This window comes from Cygnus atratus, chromosome 5 (genome assembly GCF_013377495.2).
Source record: "Cygnus atratus isolate AKBS03 ecotype Queensland, Australia chromosome 5, CAtr_DNAZoo_HiC_assembly, whole genome shotgun sequence".
Taxonomy (NCBI): domain Eukaryota; kingdom Metazoa; phylum Chordata; class Aves; order Anseriformes; family Anatidae; genus Cygnus; species Cygnus atratus.
In genome coordinates, this window is record NC_066366.1 from 5,269,461 (window position 1) to 5,290,522 (window position 21,062).

Below are 21,062 nucleotides of genomic sequence, written 5' to 3' on the forward strand. Positions count from 1 at the left end.
ACAAAATGCAATCCAGCAGGCAGAGCGCAGCAAACATTTCTCATCTCACAGCAAAGCCATGCAACACTTGAAGAACATGGATGAATATGAAGTCCATATTCAAGCAAAACCTAGGTAATTAGGGAGAAAAAAATAGCTTGATAAGTATACAGGAACTAGCACTCAATCTATCCAGCTTCTATTCCCATGGCTACTCTCCCTAAAAGCAGCATGACTTCCTTGAACTGGGCTTTGTGCTACACAGCCCTTCAGGCATGCAGCACCTCTACGGCCCCCTCAGTCAACATCAAGCACCAATCATTTTCTCCTTCATTCTCATTCTTTCCATGGAACACTTTCATCCAACTATTGACCGTCCAAAGGGGTAAATCTAACCTTTCAGAAAAGTAATATCATCTCTGCAAGTGCAGCTTTGTTTGTTTTTAAATGAGTTTCAAGGACAGAGCGAGTACATTGCATGTTGAAGTACATCACAGCTTTACATTTGAAGACCTCAAACCAAATGATTTACAAGGATCAATATTAACAGATAGAGCAATTCACAGCATGATGTAATCTAGAACTGATGAAGAACTGCATAGAAATACTGTTGAGTTGTCATGAATTTAATACCAAACAGCACAGATTGAATTATAGCGTTCGAGCATTACAAAACTGGTATTCCAGCCCTGTCTGCCTTTTGTTTTGAGATTACAACTCTTACAAATAAATCTCTCCCTCTCAGCCTCCTCCAGCTTTAAAACATTTTAAATGTGCTCTCCAACTGTATTCAGAGATGCACATAAAGTCACAAGTTTTCTAAATGTCTCTTTTCCGTCTCTATTTTTTTTGCTTTTCTTAGAATGGTCAAGAAGTTTTGTAAGAACCCTTTTGTTTGAATATAAACTGGCTGATGTACTCAGACTCGGCAGGCTTGAATTTAAGGAGCTAGTGCTTCATTAGTAGTTACCATTGTTGGTCTCCTTGTTGGGTACCTCAGTGAACGAAGAGGCTAAAGAGATGTGCAGAATGAGGTGCTCTAGTTATACTAGCAAAGCACCAAAGCATAAAGCAAAGCTTCCTTGTGTGCTTTCCGTGCCTATACAACACTCTGTGATGTTGATCTATGAATCCAGCATCTTCCTTAAGTGGTAAAATGACTTCATACGAAAAGAAAAAAAACGTTCAAAGGTTATTAAGTTTACGTATATTAGGGAACGTATGCTCAGTCATGCCCCACCCCCTAAAATGAAAGGAAAAATCCCTTGGAGTTCAGATTAGAAATCAGTGAGCTTCTCAACTAAAGCACTAAGTAGAGAGCACGGGATTTAGAAATGAATAGCACACAAACCTACAAGCTAGGTTTTTCCTTGTGGACAGAATTTAGGCTTTTCTCTGAAAGACAACCTACCTTTCATTGTATACTGTTACCCTGCGGATGCTGAAGCATAGGTGATGCCAGGACACCAGACACAGCGGCGAAAGAAGGACTTACTCTTCCTGTGTCATCAGAACACAGGAGGCAGTGGGGTGACCTAACGCAAAGGATAAAATTAGCAAGAGCACTGATTCTTTTTTTCTGTTACGCAGGAGTTTAAAAAATAAAACAGACTGATGTCTCAAAGCTATATTTCTACTATCACCACTAAAAGTGTTGATTTAGAAGAACAGCAAAGGTTGTAGGCACTCCAAATGACTTTAATAGGACTGCGCGAACTGCATCTATACTCTCCTGGGTAGCAGCTGTGCAACTCTGGCCTCTCAGAAGGCTCCCACACTGAAAAACCTTTCTACACTCCATAGCTTTTTTTTTCCCCCTCCTTTAGCCAGGCTTTGGTCAGCCACAGCTCAAGGCAGATCATCAAAATCCCTCACCAGAATCAACTTGGGAAATAAAATGTAATTCCAAGGCCAACATCTCTTAACGCATTTTGAGAATTTCTGATAACATTACCTGCTGCTGCTTTACCAGAATCCTTTTCCAGACTGTGAAATATTTGAACAACCTACCAAATCTGTGCCTCCCGCTCAGGTCTCCCAGCACTCTTAAAACTTTGTTAGTTCCTTTTGGCAAGTAAAAGTTAGTAATGCAACTATTAATTTAACTTAAAATGACAAGAGTTATCAGGGAAAAACTAGATAATTCCTGGACACTCACATCCAGCTTCATATGAAGACCTCCCTGTTTAACTTTTCTTTCCTGGGTGGAGAAGATGCCCATCAGGGAGGTACAAAGAGGACTGCTCTCAGGTCATTGACAAAGGATCTAAACTTCTACTCTTTCGTTCATTTCATTCATTCGTTAACTTCACTGCCGTCAGTGGAGCTGTATAGGTGACCAAACGCATGATCCTGCTTCTACAAATTACTGTATTGTCTATAACGCAGGGCTGAACGCACAGAGGAGACAGATTGCTATTTTGAAACTGAAAACACTGAACATGTACATGCCTGACTGTGACAAAATTATACATATGTTCATCCCATGTACACAGTGGATTATAGAATCTCACTAAGACCTTAAAAATCACTGCAGAGTAAGGGGAGACCCTTCAGCATCCCAGCAGCTGAAGACAGACTTGTGGTTTGAGCCAAAATAAGAAATGGTTGTAACATGGATATTTTTCATTGGAACAAGAGGGGCAGAAGTGCTGCTATACAGTTTGGGATTAAATGAACCTCTATGGAAAAATTTTGCCCCTAAATTGGAATATCTTTGAAAACAATTAGGTTTGCTTTATCTATTGTAGTTCAAATATTTCCATTTTAAAAGGATTTATTTATTTATTTATTTATTTTACACAAAACCAGAATTTTATATCACTACAGGGAAGGCTTAAATCAAAACTTTGATGATACACAGCACCTACTGGACTGAATTAAAACATTCGTTTTACATAAATCAACTACTACCTAGTTGATAATATCAACTGTCACTAATTAATTAAGTTAAAATCATACTATAATCTTCAGTGCAAAGCATTCTTTGCATTTTAGTAGGTAGATACTCTCTGCTACGTACCTTATTCAATAAAGATCTTATTTTCTAATAGTGTCCCCCTTAAACTTCAATAAAAACTTGGAAAATGATGTTCTCTTTTCCTTTTCCACATCAAAATAATGTATAAACTTATTTTTCCAATTTATATTTCTAAGACAGCTTCTCATTTTGGTGGCTATATTGCTCCAGATCCCTCAGCTCCCCCTCACCTGTTAATCTCTGATTTGGAGCCTGCTCATGGATCTTTTGCAGTAGGCAGCTCTTGGTGGCTGCCAGCTCTCCTTTCCCAATTACAGCCTTTGTATCTTCAAAGAAACCTCACAGGTCGCTTTAGCGTGGCCTCTCCACCTGAGCCCATGACAACTGCCTTTAAGCAAACCTTCCATGTTTTAACACGTACCTTCAGGTCACTTCTAAGGTCCTGGACCAGCCTCCAACAGACACCCAGGCTAGAAGGGAAAATGAAGCGACAGAAGCTGCAAGAAATCCCCTTCATCCGCACAGTTGCCTGAGATCTCTGTACTGAAATTCCTAAAGAGGAATCACTGATGGGGGATAAAGTGGCATGGAAGGCAAGAGCTAATGAGCTGGAAAAGAGCCTCTACAGCTGTGGATGTGCCACCGGCCTGGGACGCACAGATCCTCCCTCCTGGGTTAACCTCTGTAACTCTCAGAGTCTGCCCTACCATGTGTCCCCATTGATCCCTAGACCTATCTATCTGGGAAAGATAGTAACTTAGGGCAATTATAAAATCACATTGTGATTTTGTTTTTCTTGTCAATGAGTTATCATTCCCTTTTCCTTTCTTAACTTCGGGCTCACGTTTACAGACCTGCCCTCTTCTCACTTTTTGCCTTCTTTCTGGCAATTCGCAAGCCTTTTAGATAACTTTTCTGTGCTTGTGATTCTCGCATTTCTCCCTATACCACCAGTCTTTCTCTACTCAACCCAATGCTCAGGTAACTGGTAACTTTTAAGAGATTTTATCACTGTCTTAAGGTAGTTAAGTACAGCGTTGCCTTGGCTTAGCCTCACTTTCCCTTTTCAGTTTCACTGCCAATAGCAGTAACGTACTCCCTATTGCCTTATCGTCCTCCTTCTTCCCACAAATCACACAGCACCCAGCTCCTAGGCTTCCTTCTACCCCACCAGGCTCAAGACCAATCTGTTACCATTTTTACTAGCAAATCTGTCCTTTAAGCCTCTTTGCTACATCCTGCTGCAACTGCTGCAATGTTTTCTTCTCCACACCCCAAACACATGCAATGCTCCTTGGCAGCCTGAGCCATATGCCTCTCCTCGCCAACCCAACCACACCACCCGCTCAGTAGCAGCCCTTCACTTGCTCTTTGCTGCTTTTCCAGCATGTCCAAACCTCCATCTCCCTTTGAGGCCCAACCTAACCGTGTTCACAGAATCACAGAATCATCTAGGTTGGAAGAGACCTCCAAGATCACCCAGTCCAACCTCTGACCTAACACTAACAAGTCCTCCACTAAACCATATCACTAAGGACTACATCTAAACGTCTTTTAAAGACCTCCAGGGATGGTGACTCAACCACCTCCCTGGGCAGCCCATTCCAATGCCTAACAACCCTTTCAGTAAAGAAGTTCTTCCTAATATCCACCCTAAACCTCCCCCGGCACAACTTTAGCCCATTCCCCCTCGTCCTGTCACCAGGCACATGGGAGAACAGACCAACCCCCACCTCTCTACAGCCTCCTTTAAGGTACCTGTAGAGAGCGATAAGGTCGCCCCTGAGCCTCCTCTTCTCCAGGCTGAACAAGCCCAGCTCCCTCAGCCGCTCCTCGTAAGCCTTGTTCTCCAGACCCCTCACCAGCTTCGTCGCCCTTCTCTGGACTCTCTCGAGCACCTCCATGTCCTTCTTGCAGCGAGGGGCCCAAAACTGAACACAGCACTCGAGGTGCGGCCTCACCAGAGCCGAGTACAGGGGAACAATCACCTCCCTGGCCCCAGTCTGTCCTCTCCTGTCAAACATCACGCTGTTCTGCACACTGGGTTGGACCAGATGACCTCGAAGATCTTTTCTAGCTTTAATGATTCTATGATTCCTCAAGGCATACCCTGCAACCAGACGCTGCTCCAGCCCACCCACTCGCTGTGCCACCACTTGCCAGCTCGCCCACAGCTCGCCCACTCCTCCCGCGATGCTGACACGGAACCACGTGCTTCTCTCACCGCCCTTCCACGCAGCCACCTCCCCCCCGCCTTCCCTCGCGGGGCAGAGCCCAGCCCTCCCGCAGGCGTGAACCCTTCCCCTGGCGCTAGGACCCGGCGAGCGGCGGCGGGGCGGGAGCGGGGCGCCTGCGCGGCTCGGGCGGGCAGCAGCGGGCGGGCAGCTCGGAGGCGCCCGGCAGCGGCGGCAGCGGGAGGAGCAGCGGGTGCCCGCCGCCCGGCCCCGCTCTCCGCCCGGCGCGGCGGAGCAGGCGCTGTCCGTTCAGCACCTCCGGGCGCCCCCCGCCGCCGCCGCCGCCCCGGTGCCGGGGAAGGGCGCGGGCAGAGCCCCGCCGGGCCCCAGCCGCCCCCTCCCCGGCAGCACCTGTGGGCAGCGCCGCCGCCGCGATTCTCCTTTCTTTTTTTTTTTTCTCCCCTTTCTTTTTTTTTTTTCCTCCTATGTTTTTGGCCGCGGCCAACCAGCGAAGGGCCCTCCCCCTCCGGCACGGCCCCGCTGCTCCCCAGCCTCCGCAGCGGCCGCGCTCCCGGAGCATGTCCCCCCCTGCCCCTGCCCCTGCCTTCCCCGCCGCCGCCGCGGCCACGCCGCCCGCCGAGCCGCTGCCCTGAGCCGGGCGGCACCGGCAGCCCCCGGCCCCGGGAGCGGAGCCGGCCCCGCAGCCGTCCCCTCGCGGGCTCGCTGCCTGCCGTGCTTGCTCGGATGCGTCTGCGACATGCCTGAGAAGAGACGAGATGGGCCAGGGCGACGAGAGCGACCGCATTGTGATCAACGTGGGAGGGACTAGGCACCAGACTTACCGCAGCACCCTCCGCACCCTGCCCGGCACTCGGCTGGCCTGGATCGCCGAGCCCGATGCCCACAGCCACTTCGACTATGACCCCCGCACGGATGAGTTTTTCTTCGACCGCCACCCGGGCGTCTTCGCCCACATCCTGAATTACTACCGCACGGGCAAGCTGCACTGCCCCGCCGACGTGTGCGGGCCCCTGTACGAGGAGGAGCTGGCCTTCTGGGGCATCGATGAGACCGACGTGGAGCCCTGCTGCTGGATGACCTACCGGCAGCACCGCGACGCCGAAGAGGCCCTGGACAGCTTCGGCGGGGCGCCCCTGGATAGCAGCGCCGAGGACGGCGACGTCGATGGCACCGGAGACTCCGGTGACGGGGAAGAGGAGCTGGAGATGACAAAACGCCTGGCGCTCAGCGACTCCCCCGATGGCAGGTCCGGGGGCTTCTGGCGGCGGTGGCAGCCCCGCATCTGGGCGCTCTTCGAGGACCCCTACTCCTCCAGATATGCAAGGGTAAGCTCTGCTGCCAGCAGCGCCCTCCTCGAAACGCCCAGGCGCCCCTCAGCCCCGCTCCCTGCCCGTGTCACCGAGCCTACCGCCACTGGCACAGCAGGGCAGGCACCCACAGCAGGGTGGGGGGTCACACAAAAAGAGGTGTGGGCTGTGGGGACGTAACCCACGCTCTCGAGCAGGTCCCGTGCACGGGGCACACAGGTGGACACCGTGGCATGAGCTCGCGTACTCACGTGGGGGCTGCCGAGGCCCTCATTCTCCAGCAGGCTCCTAAAAACCCACAGTCTGGGGCAGAGTCCCATGCACAGGCCAGGCACTCCTGCGGGAGAAGGGAGATCTCCATTATTGCAGGTAATTTCCCTCCACGCACAGATTTTTACAGTCAGTTATACCCCTGTAAGGAGAGGCACCTTTGTCCAGCCCTCTCATGAGCTACCAGCTCTCTCCCCTTCAGGAGATGGAAAAAGGATCACGGGAGCAGGCAGTCCCTGTGGGACCAGGGGATTTGGAGAGTTTCTTAGCCTGGACTGGAAAGGCAGTCTGTTCTCATACATACCATGTTAAATATTTATGATCCTGATTCTCTGAGAATGGATAATTCAGTCGCTCACTTACCTCTCTACTCTGTCTTTTTCCCTTGTGGGAAATGCAAAGTATTAATCAGAGGAGAGGGTTCATTCATGTAGAAGGGACACTGTGTTTGACAGGTTTCTTGCCTGGCTGCTGAAGGACAACTCCTCCCTCTTGGTGCCTGCAGTTGTTTGGGGAAGGGGAATGCACACTGGTGCAATTCCCAGCGTAGCTGTGAATAAAGATGGTCTTAAACAGGCACCCGACGCCTCTCAGTCGGTGCCTGCGGTGCTATTACCTATGAGGATAGTGACGTTAGGGCCTGATTCTGCAAGGGAAGTTAAAGGTAAGGAAAACATTTACTTCGGGAGCAACAGCAGGATTAAGCCCCAAGGCATCTGTTTTGATAAGCAGGAAAAATAGGTGAAGGATAGTGCCTTCACAAAGAAATCGGCTTGGGTAAGCGTTACTCTGCTCTTAAACATACCTTGCGAAGGCAGAGAGCTGCTGCCAGCCCTCAGTGGGGATGACTGATGCTTTGGTGGGGGAGGATGAGCAGTGCTCCTGAGGACGATCAAAGGAGTGAGATCAAATTAAGGAGCAAACTTGGTGGATGGAGGAAAGCCGTGGAAAGGCAAGGAGCAGAGACAGGGAAGCTGGTGGTGTATGAATGGGTGGTGGAACCGGCTGCTGGAGACTCTTGGGCTGAGCAGAGATCTCCAGCGGGGAGCCGCCAGGTCTGCAGACTGAATGAATGGGAAAGCTGGAGCAGAGCCTGGAGTTATATCTTGGTGCGTTTCTAAAGATTCTTGTTTGCATACCCTTTGGAGACTTCATCCCCAAACAAAGAAGTTAATATTTTAAATGAATTCCTTTAAACAGCACAGAGGATAAAGGAATAATAAAATATTTACCACAACATGAAAGGATGATGCTGTTGAACTGCAGCTTTCAAATCCACGATTTCTGCCAAGGGAACATGGAAACAGAGAGGGAAGGCTGGAGGGTATCCTTCAGAAGGCTTAGTTAGCTTCCTTTAATCAAGCCCGACATTAGCAGGCATTGATTTGAATAGCAGATCTCTCTGGTGGCCAGGAATCTGTTGGTAGAACACATCTCAGGTCAAAGCAGTGCGCTTGTCCAAGATGCTGTAGACTGATCCAAAGGCTGAACGCATAAAGCTGCTCCAACAAAAAAAGCTATAAACAGATGAGAGGTTAAAACACCGTTTTTCTTGGAAACATTCCGATATTTTAGGTTGGAGGGCAAAATATATAACCAATATTAAGGGTCTATGATGTACAAGCTGGAATTCTAGCAGGAAAAAGAATCCATTTCCTAATTCCCTGAGGGTATTTCCATTTAGGAGTAGGCATTTTACAGAGACTTTTTTTTTTTCCAGCGGTTATTATACCATTTATTCACAGTTACATGTGCATACCTGATAGAATTCAACCCCTGATTTACTTTTAACTTGCTCTTTTTTAAAGGACTGTTAAATTAGGGAAACATGATTTCTGAAGTTAAGTGTATACTGAATATTTCATGGGTTAAATACCATTCCTTAACTCGTATCTATGGAGACACAGGCCGTATGCATTAATATTTTGCATGAAGGAAGATGGCTTTCATCATCAACACATGCACACACTGTCCATTAAGGAGACATTAAAAGACACTTAACATTTTCTAATAAAAGCCGTATGTTATGGTTATGGATGTATAAAAAGAGATGGGAGTCCTTAACCTAATGACAGACACTGCAAAAAGATCTCAAACTCACAATAGCTAATTTATGGTAAAATAATTGACAGCATCATTAACAAGCGAATGGTATATTAAAGCAATTCTTAGCAAAGTATAGTCAGGCAACAAATCCACCCTTACCTCCCTTATAATTGTGTATGCTACTTTCAATTACTGACTATTCCAGTCATGCAAAAATTTAAATTCACTGCCATTTTGTCAAATATTTACATCACAAAATTTCTCAGCCTAATTGGATCTTAGACTTGTACTAATGGTTATTATATATGTTTGGTGTATATATTTGACACCAAAATGTATTCCAAAGTAACATCTTAATATAAACATCAATTTACATAACCTTTATACTGTTACACTTGAACAAGTACAAGGGATATGGCATACAAACATAGCTGCAGATCTGAGTAAAGCAAGGATTTCCCTGGACTATATCTGGTCCAGTAATGCAGTGGATGATCAGGAACAGTCTAAGGAAGGCTAAGAATTTACTCCAATGTAGCCATTCCTGGAGCATTTCCATGAGCACTGTTTACAAACACAAGCCCTTTGACTACCTACCAGCACCTAACTCATAATAAATGGTATCTGATCTCATTGCAGATCTCACTGTAGGTGGCCAGGGGGAAGGGAAGAGCACTTGTGTATTTCAGGCAAGATCAGCTAACTGCAAATTTGGTCTGTTTATAAACTTACTTTGACCAAGCATAAGATCCCAGTTACTACTTGTTTGTTGTTAGATGCAGCATAGTTAACAGTTCCCTGTTAAAACAATAGAGGCTAGGTTTAATTACACTGAAGGTTTCTAAATACTAATTTCTTGCATAATGCAATTCATTCTGAGAGATCAAACACTTTGCATGGTCTAAATCTGAAGAAAATGTAGCTTGTTTCAAATCACACCTTGCCTTAGACACCTACCTTAATAAAGTAAAGAGGTCTTGCAATTCTCCATACCATAAAGGATCCCATTTGGGTAATGGAGGCAAAGTCTGGTACCTGGAGGCCTGAACAGAGTAGCAGATGAGGTGACGGAAAAGGCCAGCTTCACAGAGATACCGGGTGCACATGCAGACCGGCAGCCATCCAGGTGGATTTGCAAAAGCATCTCCTCAGGCAGCTTAAACATCACCACACACCAGCGGGTACCGGGCACCTAAATCAGTGGGACATTTCTCTAAAGCTTGTTAGGACCTTTTGCACGTCTTCAGGCACCTCTGTAAATGTACTTTCCCTAAGTATATACAAAGGGAAAAATCTCCTCAGAGTTGCACAGACACCCTAAAGCAGCATATCTGGGAGTTAGGTTGTCCTCAAGTTCTGCCTTCTGCACTCGTTAGACCTCGTAGGCCTCTGTGTGCTCACCATGTGTGAGAAATACTTTCCTAGCACCTTGTCTCCTTCAGTTTTCTGTCTGGCCATGCTGTTCTTACACAAGCCAAGCTCCCACTGACTTCCTGGAGCATTTGGCCTGCAGGTGTCTAACATCCTTGCCCCCTTCCTTCTCGTCCTCCTCCCCAGCAGGGTAAGGTTGTGGTTGTGTTGGTTCATGGCCGTGAGGTCAGTCAGCCTTTTGGAACCTGCAGCTCTCAGCTGAGCTTCTGTGCGAGCACTCACATTCACATTGGACAGTTTGGCTTCATGAAGGAACCCTAAGGGAAGCTTTTGTAGTCCTTCCAAATCAACATTTTTACTGTTTTTAAATAAAAGCTGTTTGGGGTCCCATGGAAAGTCCCCAACAGCTTGACTTGCCATCCTGGCGTATGCTGTACAGCCCTGATCTGGAAGAGGAAAGGCTCATGGCAAAACTCACTCACCTGTCCCGCCTGTTCTCCCTTGCCACCCCGCAGAAGGATCGGCTTTCCTCAGCAGGTGACTTTGGAAAGGCAAGTTCTGGTCATGAGGAAGGAGACAGTATAAAGGCTAGCAGGGAAGAGATGAGAAAAAGGGATTTCTTCCAGCTCTCTTTTCAGGAGCCCTTCAACCCTGCTGTGTTCATTTAAACTAGTTTTTCTCCATATAAAATGCATCCTGTAGGAATGGGAAGGCTTACGGGATCCTAACTCCTGATAACCATACTGTCCTGGGGCTTAGAGTCTTGGGAGACTTCTGCTCAGTCTTTAGCCTGCTGGATAGAGCTCAGGACCCAGTGAAATCACCCAGGCAGGTGCAGGTAGGCGTCGCCCCTCACAAGGAGGGCTTATCCTGCAGCAGTCTCATGCAGGACACGCTCAGCACAGGAATGCTCCTCGGACAGGCATCTCAGGGTGCTCCTGCCACTCATGAGCAGGCAGGGAGGAGAAGGAAGAGGAGGATAGCGGCCCCACACGCATCCCCTACCCACAGGGGCTCTTCTCCCCGCAGGGGGATTTTATGGAGCTGCTCTCCCACCTCGGGCCTTTGAGCGAGGTCTCCCCTGCAGAGGCATGGCTAATCCGGCACTGAAGCTGGCTGCAGTAATTCTCACCACATACGCTGACAATTAACTAGGGAGCCTAATTTTAACTGCACGCTGCATTACAGCTCTGGAAAAATGAGAATCCTTCTACATTAAATGAAGTTTCCCCTGCACTTGTAGTATAATGGAATTACAGATAGACATCTATTAACCACCCTTCTGTCATTCATAATTAACATAGCTCCTAAAATCCCATCTTATTCCTATTTTCTCCCATCAAGAGACACGTTACTGCAAATCCTTACATAACCCATTAGTAAGCACGGTCTCGGCTCCTCTGCATGCTGTCCAAAGCAGCCTTTGCAATCCCAGCTGGAAAGCGTTGGCCACGGCCCAGCTTCTGTCCCTGCTGAGTTAGCCAAGGTGGGAGCAGGCACACTCACAAATAACTCCTGTGAATTGTCCCTCTGGCTTCAGAAGTAATAAATTTTAAAGCTACCACCAAGGGAAAAAAAAAAAAGAAAACAAAACTGATCATAGCAACCATGCAGAACCATGACTTCATTGGTTCGAGTCGTTCAGGAGCACATAGGAAGAGGGGATGTCTGCCCGGAAAATCTGACAGTCTCTTTGAAGCCACAACCTCACAGGAAGATCAGAGGGATGATGTTACCCACCTGACAAAGCTATGGCTGCGTAGCACAGACTTAGCAGTTTTAATTCATGGAAGGGTGTTTAATCCATTTGCCCATTTCCAATTTTATTTCTATTATCTTAAAACCTTTAAAAAGAACAGCATCTGTTGCCATTTTCATATATATATATATATAAATATATTTAATCTTACTTAATTTTAATGTTTCTAGGTTACAAAATTTACTTGATTTAGCCAAGGCTGTGATTGTATGGATCATACCATCATATGCATACACATATATATGCCTTCCTATCACCAGCACCTCCTACGACGCTGAGTGGGATTTCCATATGAGGAAGGACTTCAAAATTAAACCATCCCAAAATACTTCTAAAAATGTAACCTCGGTACCACTGAAATCAGTATGAATTTAGCGACTGGTTTCAGAACAATATTTGGTCTCTTCTCTCTTTAAATCCATCCCTATATGCCTTCAGTTATTTTCTTTGCCCTTTCCCTGACATTTGCTATTTTGGTTCTGGTTAGGGGAAAAAATAAAAGGCAAAAAAATACTGGTGTTCTGTGTTGGTGCATCATGAGACAAAGGATACAATGATCCATTATATTTTTATTTTAGAACTGATCAAAAATGGGATATATTAGACTGTACCTAGGAAAATTATTTTTCCAATTTGTTTTTCCTTCTTTTGTACAGTCCAGTATTTACTGGTACTCATCTTTCTTATTTTTAAAAATACAAGACTGCTCTGTATATATTTATGGTACTACCTTAGTATAGTCTATACATATTGCCTTTCTTTAAGATAAGGAGAGATGGAAGCAAACCAGCAACAGAGGGTCCAGCCTTACTGTTACTGAAATTCCCTGCCAAAATTACCAGCAACTTCAAGGATAGAAATGAATTTTCCTGCGGTACGGTTCAGGATAACAGATTAATTGCAGTGTAGGGCTTTTTTTAATATATACATTGCATGTTTCTGTTCCAAAGCACTGAGGTGCAATAGATCTTAGCAACTTATTAGGAACATACATATTCAAATACATATATTTTCATAACCAAAGACCTGAGCACACTGCATCAAAACACAGAGCTCTAATGCTGGCAGAGCTCTTCATGATCTTAGTGGCATTTTTCACTGCAAAGGACTACAGAATACATCCCCATTCAAACCACATGACTTCAATTAATGTTCAATCAAATCATATCCAAGTGCTGTATTTCATAATAAAAAGGGCAAGCAGGGGTATTCAGATTGAAAAATTGAGCCCTAATTGATAATCATGTAAGTAAGCCTTTCTCATGCAAATACAGATGGCAAAGCTGAGTTTCCATTTTATATAGGCTTGATTTTATGAAATGCAGTGCATTCTTGTGGGATCACACTAACAGAACAGCCATTTTGAGATCTTTGCAACTGTATTTCAATTAGCTTAGTTACTACATGCTGAATTTGATCTGAGGAAAGAACAGCATTAGAAGGCTGACTTGGCTTTCTCTGCTGAATGTTGCATTACATAAATACGTGATTCACTCCAAACAGTACTCGGGAGGCACGGTGTTAGGATCAGATAAAATCAGAGAAATCTATGGAGAACCACCCCCTCCCTGCAGAATATTTCCCAAAAAATTTTTACATCTCTCTCCTGTGCTCAGTAAGGACCCAGATTTTGCTGTCTTCACTCCTCCTCTGCTAGCGATCCCTTACTCCAGGAACGTCCCCGTTTCCTCCAGGCTGAGCACAAGACACTGCCCAACACGGGTAAAGGTGAAAGGACCAGGCCCTAATTGATTTTTATTTCTTTCAGATATGATTTATAAGATATAATGGGGGCTCTAATAAATCACGCTATAAAAATGAAGAATAAGTCTGAGTCTAAGGCTTTTTACAGTGATTGCTTATGATGTAAGACCCTTTAATGACAGTAAGTTAAAATTGCATTGTAATGGCCCTTTGTAAATGCAATAAATCTCTGCTTTCAGTGCGCTGCGGACAGCCAGCGATGTGTGTGCTGCACATGATCCACCAGCACAGGCACTTGCTGCTGGCACACTCTTATGTAATTATGTTGATACTTGAGGAGCAGCAGCAAACCTCAGCACTGCTAGATTTACATTGAGAAAATGGTCAGGACCATCATGGTGTCGTGAAAGCGTGAAACAGTGTAAAATATCTGACTGGCTTTTTATTTGGAAAATTCAGAAAGAATATCCCTTCAAAAAAGCAGGAAGACGGATTATTGTTTTTAAATAACAAAAGGCAAAAACCTATTCCTACTGAGTCTTTCAATTTCCCAGAGACAAATACAAGACAGGACAGGCATTTTGGTCTGCACAACCAACCTGAATACATCTTATTTTCCTAGTTTCCTGGCTGATCTACTCAGCATCCACACACACAAATCAAAACATGCACAGAAATACACCAACAGATTAACAGCTTCTTGTTTCAACTGCAGCAGAATCCCTCATCCTGCCCACCTTTGCCCTCTAAAAACACACTTGAAGCATTACCTGCATTTCCCTATTGAAATACAGAAAGATCTAGTCGGTTCAGGTTGCCTATGACTTCACATGCATCAGAAATTCTGCTGCAGATTTCACTTTGAAATTTCATCCCAATAACCCTATTCTAGTTGTCACTTTGGATTCTTGCACTGTTCATTACTCCAGATCAATTGACAGGTGGAGATGGTGCAGGCCATTGCTATGATTTGTCCAGGCATAAGCTAAATGAAAAACTTTAGAGTATTCTAATTTGATAACAGACTTCAGGAAAATGTATAAGGAGAACCCCCTACAAAAGCCTGGGCACCTACAACCTCTGTTGGAATGGAGGTCATGTCTACAGCATAAAAGGACATGGGCAAGCAGTTAAGAGACCTTCAGTATAGTCCAGCCCCGTCTTGTAGGGCCACTGCCCCAGCTACCACTGATTTTAATGGGATCCAGCCCGAGACCCATGCAGACCCACTTCAGAAAATTATTTTTCAGGACAAAGACAATTGTGAAATTGCCACAGCACTAAATGCAAAAGGGCTTGTCTTCACAGCAGCCTCCGATCTCTACTCTAAAAACAAAACAACATAATATCGGCCACATTGTGTAATTCCTCTTTCTTTTTTTAGCATGGATCTCCCCATTGCTTACAGTGTGGAGTTTTGCAAGAAAGCTAGTGACAGTACGTCTTAGCACTTCTTGGCAGTGTGTCCCGCATGCGGCAGAACTGATTTTAACTCAAGTTTTTTTGGTAAAGCACGTGTCAGGAAAAACCAAGAACAACCTAACTATGCTATAACAACTCAACCAATACCAGATTGAGTCAATTGCTCTTGTTTTTGTTGTTGTTGTGCTGGGGGAAGGGGAAGTAGTAGATCAACTACTATCTGAATTTTGCTTAAGTGATGTTGAAATTTAGTGTTCAGCTGCTATGAGTTCAGTGTTTATCCTACCAAGAAGTCCCAAAGGTGCTAGTGATTTCATTAAAAGACCTAATGTAAATTTTAAACTGGTATAGATCTCCTGAAATGTTAGTTATGTCTATGCAGCAGGAAATCAATTCTGCAAAAAGTGCCTTCACTTTTCTAAAGAAAACATCTTTTGGAGAACCTGCTCCACTAAGAAAAGCTCATTTTATCTTCTAGGTGTCAGTGTGACATGAACCAAAGGCAAATCACAAGTTTGAAATTCTGTAGCAATTCTATGGTGTCTTCAACTCCAAAACACAAATTTATCTTCACAGGTTTGATCATCAGCTATAGCAACTCCTAAAACAGCACATTTACTATCTTCAAAGGATATCTGGGCTAGGACAACAGGGTAAGCCTTTGTTCTGATTAGGTGATCATTAGCTTTCATGGAGAACTGTCCACATATTGGACTTTCAAGATCTCACTTAATCAGAAATACACACATGCTATGAATTTCCTAGAAAGCAGAGAGGGAAAAAAAAAAAGCTGAGATTTGGACAGATGATTGCAAGTAACTGAATTAATGCAGATTATCAAGCAAACATTTGTTAGCAGTTCTGACTAAAGTCATTATTTGTGTGCCCTACTTGCCTGCATATGTTAGCTCTGAAGAAACCTCTCTGGGGTTTCAGCTAGCATCTACAGCACACCACTAGTATGAAGAAGGGCCATATCCGTATAGCTTACCAAATGAACATTTGCAATGGGGCACAAACAGCACATTCTGTTAGCTCATTAAACCAGATCGTTTGGGTATGCCTCAGCCCTCCTCCCTCATTTTCTGTGAATTTTACTCCATGTGGAATCGCAGGACATTAAATCTTGGTACATCATTTTCAAAATGGGAAAATAACTTTTCTCAAGGTTACTTGCATTTTTTGGCACTCCCTTACAATGCATATGTTGCAGTAACTAGCACAACAGGCTTCTGATTTCTGTTGAGCCCTCTAGATGCCCTAAAAACACCAAGTTAACAATAACAACCTGTGGGAAGAATTTACACTCCATGGATATAGTTTCGCAAACCAAGCTGGACTAGAGGAGGAGATACCCAAAGCTATGATTCTTCAAAAGGTGCAGCATGCATATGAGATGCATCAGTCAGCACAAAGACAGCAGGGTGGACACTCCCATCCCTCCTGCATCATGGGAATTTAGCACTCGGTCCCAGCATCCTCACTTCGGAAGCCAGAGTCAAAAAAGGATGTAGCCATGGGAGTTCAAACTTACGATTACCAAAACATGAGCCCTGCAGATGTCATTTTTTAAGATGCATATTAAAATTTCCCAGCGCCTACAGTATTGTACCTGCCTGTGCCCAGAGCTACCTTAGTATTGTTGGTAACTACCTTGTATCAGTCTTGTTAATGCCCAGAATTTTTCGTCGCTAACAGGCTCAGTCCTTTAAAAGTACTTCAGCATGCCAACTACATACTGAATAGAAGCTGTGTTCAGAACTGTGCTCAAATGAAAACGGGATATTAGTAGTGAAAAACAGTTCCCCTTATGCAATAATCTAGCGGTTACAGTTTTTGCTAAAGATGTGAAATTTTAAGTTTAGTATATTCCTCCAACTGCATGATTTTCAAGTTTTCACTGTCTCTGCTCAGAAGGCTTCCCTGCTTCAGACAGCTGCATAATCCAGGCAGTTAGCGAGGGTGATCCAGTCTGTACAGCACGGGGAATTCACAAAACGATATACTGGATATGTGACAAAGCACTTTTTCCCAATAATATGGAACTAAGAAGCTGCGCCCGTGTGATAATTCCACACTACTGAACTCAGCAAGGTTAAGAACAGAAAACCGATACCTGTAGTGACATTGCTGGAGACCACATAACTTAAATTTTGTAGGATTTTTATATTTAATCGCTTGCTAGTTCAAAGTCAGTACCTGTTAGGAAGTGACCAGGTGTCATCGGGTGGCTGGCTGTGTGATGAGCTTTAGTGATCTCTGCACAGCCCCTACGGAGAAGGAATGTACAAAATGCACAAAAATTATCATCTCAACAGAAGTAAAGCGAACTTTTTCACCCCAGAGCCTGAGCAGTCCTGCCGTGCTGGCAAGTGAGCTCCCAAGTCAGTGTAAGGACACATCACGTAATTTGTTCTGAACAAACCTGCATTTCCCAGGGCTATCAATCTGTCACCTTTCAGTCATGCCATGTAAATACAAGTATTCTTAAAATCTCTGAAGGCTGTCTTTTCATCAATATTTTAATATAAACATTCTTTTCATTTAAATGGAAATTGATCACTTGCATTTTATTACTTTTTAATATTTCAAAGTGCATTAAAGGAAAGCGATCTCAATTAAACTACTGCCAGGGTAAGTTTAATTTGGAAAAGCACTAGAACAAGTTGTTGCAAGGTTAGTGCCTTTTACAGCACATATGCTTTAGGTCTGGCATAAACGAACAACACAGAAGTGATCAATAAGCATTCTAGCCATTATATTCACTGCCTTCATGATACACCCAAAACTAGCTCAAAATCTTAGTAGAAACTAGTGTTAAGTATCCTTTCTGTACTCTACCTTATATAAGAGTCTTGTGAGGGGCTTTAATGAAGCGGAGGCAGTTTTTCAGTTTTTCCATCTGTTATCAAATCAACTCCTGCTAGAACAGAAACACAACTGTATTAAAATTTAAAAGTGACAAATACTGGTAAAAAAAAAAAAAAGTCTTTCAATGCTTCAGTAGCTTTGCTGTGCAGTTTAAAGAAGAAAACATTTTGATAACAAATAAAACATTTAAAAACCTGATTTAACTGAAAAAAAAGATAGAGCAGAAGAATAAATATAATGGTAAAAGTTGTAAACCAGAGCACAAAAAAGGAGGTTTAAATTAGAAATGTTATACTCCACAGCATTCAGATTTAAGTTTTAATTTGGGGTAACACCTTATTTTCACATTCTGCAGAAGCTGGGGGGGGGGGGTAGGGGGGAAGCAAGCTTTGAAATGTGAATGTCACTGAACATCTTTAAAAACACCACATTTATATTATTTAATATAGGGTCATAAGACCAAGTTGTAGAGTATTCCAAAACTGAATCCTTCTGTCCATCTTCCCATTGGGAGGCCTAAGTAAGGACCTGCAGGGTAAAACTCCAAAGAACACTACAGTTTAGCTTCACTTATGTGCAGTGGACTAAAAATGAATACTTAATATTTATATGAATCACTGTCAGTGTCAAGTAAGATGAAGTTTATGAAAATAAAACTAAATCAAGGAAAGACTTTTAGATTCAGTGGGTAAATGCCTCTTTATGTACAGTATTATTTATAGGTATTTTTCTAATCTGATCTGTCATCTTGTCTCTTAAAATTATTCGAAAGGGAAAAAGGAGGAACTACGGCAAACATAGATGCAAAAGTAATCCTGTTGAGAGCTGTGGCACAAATACGAGCAAAAGCTGGGGAGTTTGGAGCTGTGTTCCTAGGCCTCTTGTTCTCTGTATGTTCCACAAGAAAACCAAATCAGCCTATTTCATATATATAACCACCAATGTGAAGTACTTTTTTGTGCTTCCTTCATTCCAGTAGGAGTTCTTAGTGGTTGTATTTCTGCTAGGAGCAACATAAATAACTGACCTTTGATGTTACGGCATTTCTTGCAAATATAAGCTTTCCTGGCTCTTGACTTTAACATCAAGGTCCAATTCAGACCATCAAGAAATTTCATCTAATCTCTTCTTAGCACAACTAAATGTATTTTTAGAAGCAAGATGTACATGGTTACAGGTGTAGGAATTGTGCTAAACTTAAGCTGAGATCCTAGGTGTGAATGTTGGGAATGGCAGCTCCTTTTTGCCACCAGGATACTTGCTCACACTATTCATCCCAATAGCCAAGCAGGTTCTATTTAGCAATGCCAGCCTAGCAGCCCTCATTTCTGCTTGTGGTAGCTGGGGGCACATCATGAATTCCTGCAGCTGCAAAACTTTCAGTAAAAATCCCTTTCTGCGGTATCCTTTGCTCCTCGTTTTGACAACTTCGGCAAAAGAACAAAAATGAGGTTTCTGCAGGGAGAAAGGCTGTATGTGACTTTGTCCAGATACAGCAGAAGGTTGGTCTAGAGGTTTTGCTACAAGAGTTGTAATGTACACAGTGGCATAGGGCTCAGAAGGACATTCAGGAAAGTCTCAGTAGAAGATTTATGTGCAGAAACTATGTTCCCAAGCCCTGTACCACGTTTCCTGAGAGACCAGAAGCTGTAAAAAAAAAAAATCAATAAATATTTGGATACAAATGGAAAATGCATCTTCTCATTTACTACCTGCACTGCACATGACGCTAGCTGTAATCAAGAACAAATTCCAGACGACCCAAAGCTATCAAGCTGCAGAATCCCTGCTAGCGCATACTGCAGTCCTGCTATTAAAATGCCCACAGGCCATGGAAACACTCTTAAGCCAAGTCGCTAGCCTAAATTATGAATTCTTACAGTTAATAGAACTTGCCACTAATTTGCAGTTTAGGTACAACCTTTTTTTCCCTTTTTTTTTTTTTTTAATAAATCTACCTTCATTGAAATGCTAAAGAATCACTAGTAGTTTTGAGCTTCTTGCTATGCTGAGGCACTGATTTTATTTTTTAAAGATACACATAGAAAGAGACAAGCTGAAAGTGGAGTGTCATTGGTCCTCTTTACCATTTATTCTACAGCCTCATTTGTCTCTGCATCATAGCTTTTGGAAACTCTGCAGATGAGGCTTAGGGAGCCTTCTCATACTATACAGATTTTTATTTTATTGTATTTACTCTGAAACAGCTTTTGGAGTATCAACAGTTATAGTATACGTATTCTGCTGTTTCAGATCTACAGCTGGCCAAATACATGTACATATATTTTCTACTTCGGAAAAACAAAAACAAACAAACTTTTCTGCCCCCTCTTAAAGAAAGTGTATTAAAAGTCTCTTTTCTTCGTGAGAAAATAATTTTTTCTCCCATTATTAGTTTCTTTCCTCCCTCACCTTTACTTCAGAAAAAAGTGAAAAACTAAAATGGTGGGTGGAAAGAGCAAAAGAGCCAGTGTAAGGGGGAATGACAGAAATATAAAAAGCAGCTTTCTGCACAAACCTACTTATCTGTTACAACCTTTGGAAAAGGAAAAAGCCTTGCCAGTTTCAAGTCTGCAGGACACATAAGGCAAATATTGTTGAACATTTTCAAGAAAAAAATGACTTTTTTTTTCCAATTTCCATTGAGTTATTTCCAAATAACATTCCACATGTCCTGCTTACAGTCCTTTAGCTTTGTGTTGGGTGAGTTTTTCTTGTTTGCAAATTAGCTGAGGATAAAAACAGGTTTCCACATAGATCAGGAGGACAGGGGCTTGCTTGTGAATGTTTCTTCACGTTTCTCAGCCTGGCTTTGTGTTTTTGTGTCCCTTTCTGGACACAAAACCACTCTTCCTTTTAGAAGGATCAACATCATCTTGTCTTTCTTGTTGTCCCCCTTTCACCCAGAGGCTGTGGCGCTAGTTCTGTTTTTAAGCACCATTTAATTGTTGGATGACTGACCTGCTGCTCACAGAGCATGAGATGCTATGCAGCAGAGGAACTGCAGTCATCATCAGACATTCAAAGGACACTCTCTTGAAGCAGAAGTACAGAAAATAGTGGGTTCCAGTATAAGCAATGAGAAAGAAAATGTCAGAAGTAGGACATAGCGAATAGGAGACAGGAGGAGGCTTCAGAATTAGAAGAACAAATGACTG

The 21,062-nt window shown here is 43.7% G+C and overlaps 1 protein-coding gene across 1 annotated transcript in view; it reads left to right on the plus strand.

Moving 5' to 3' along the window:
* Positions 1–5,844: 5,844 nt before the first annotated feature.
* KCNC1 (potassium voltage-gated channel subfamily C member 1) overlaps positions 5,845–21,062 on the plus strand; it is a 105,920-nt gene continuing 90,702 nt past the window's right edge. The window contains 1 exon segment of the mRNA XM_035550194.2: positions 5,845–6,479. Coding sequence (XP_035406087.1) covers positions 5,910–6,479 — 570 coding nt within the window. The 5' untranslated portion in view covers positions 5,845–5,909.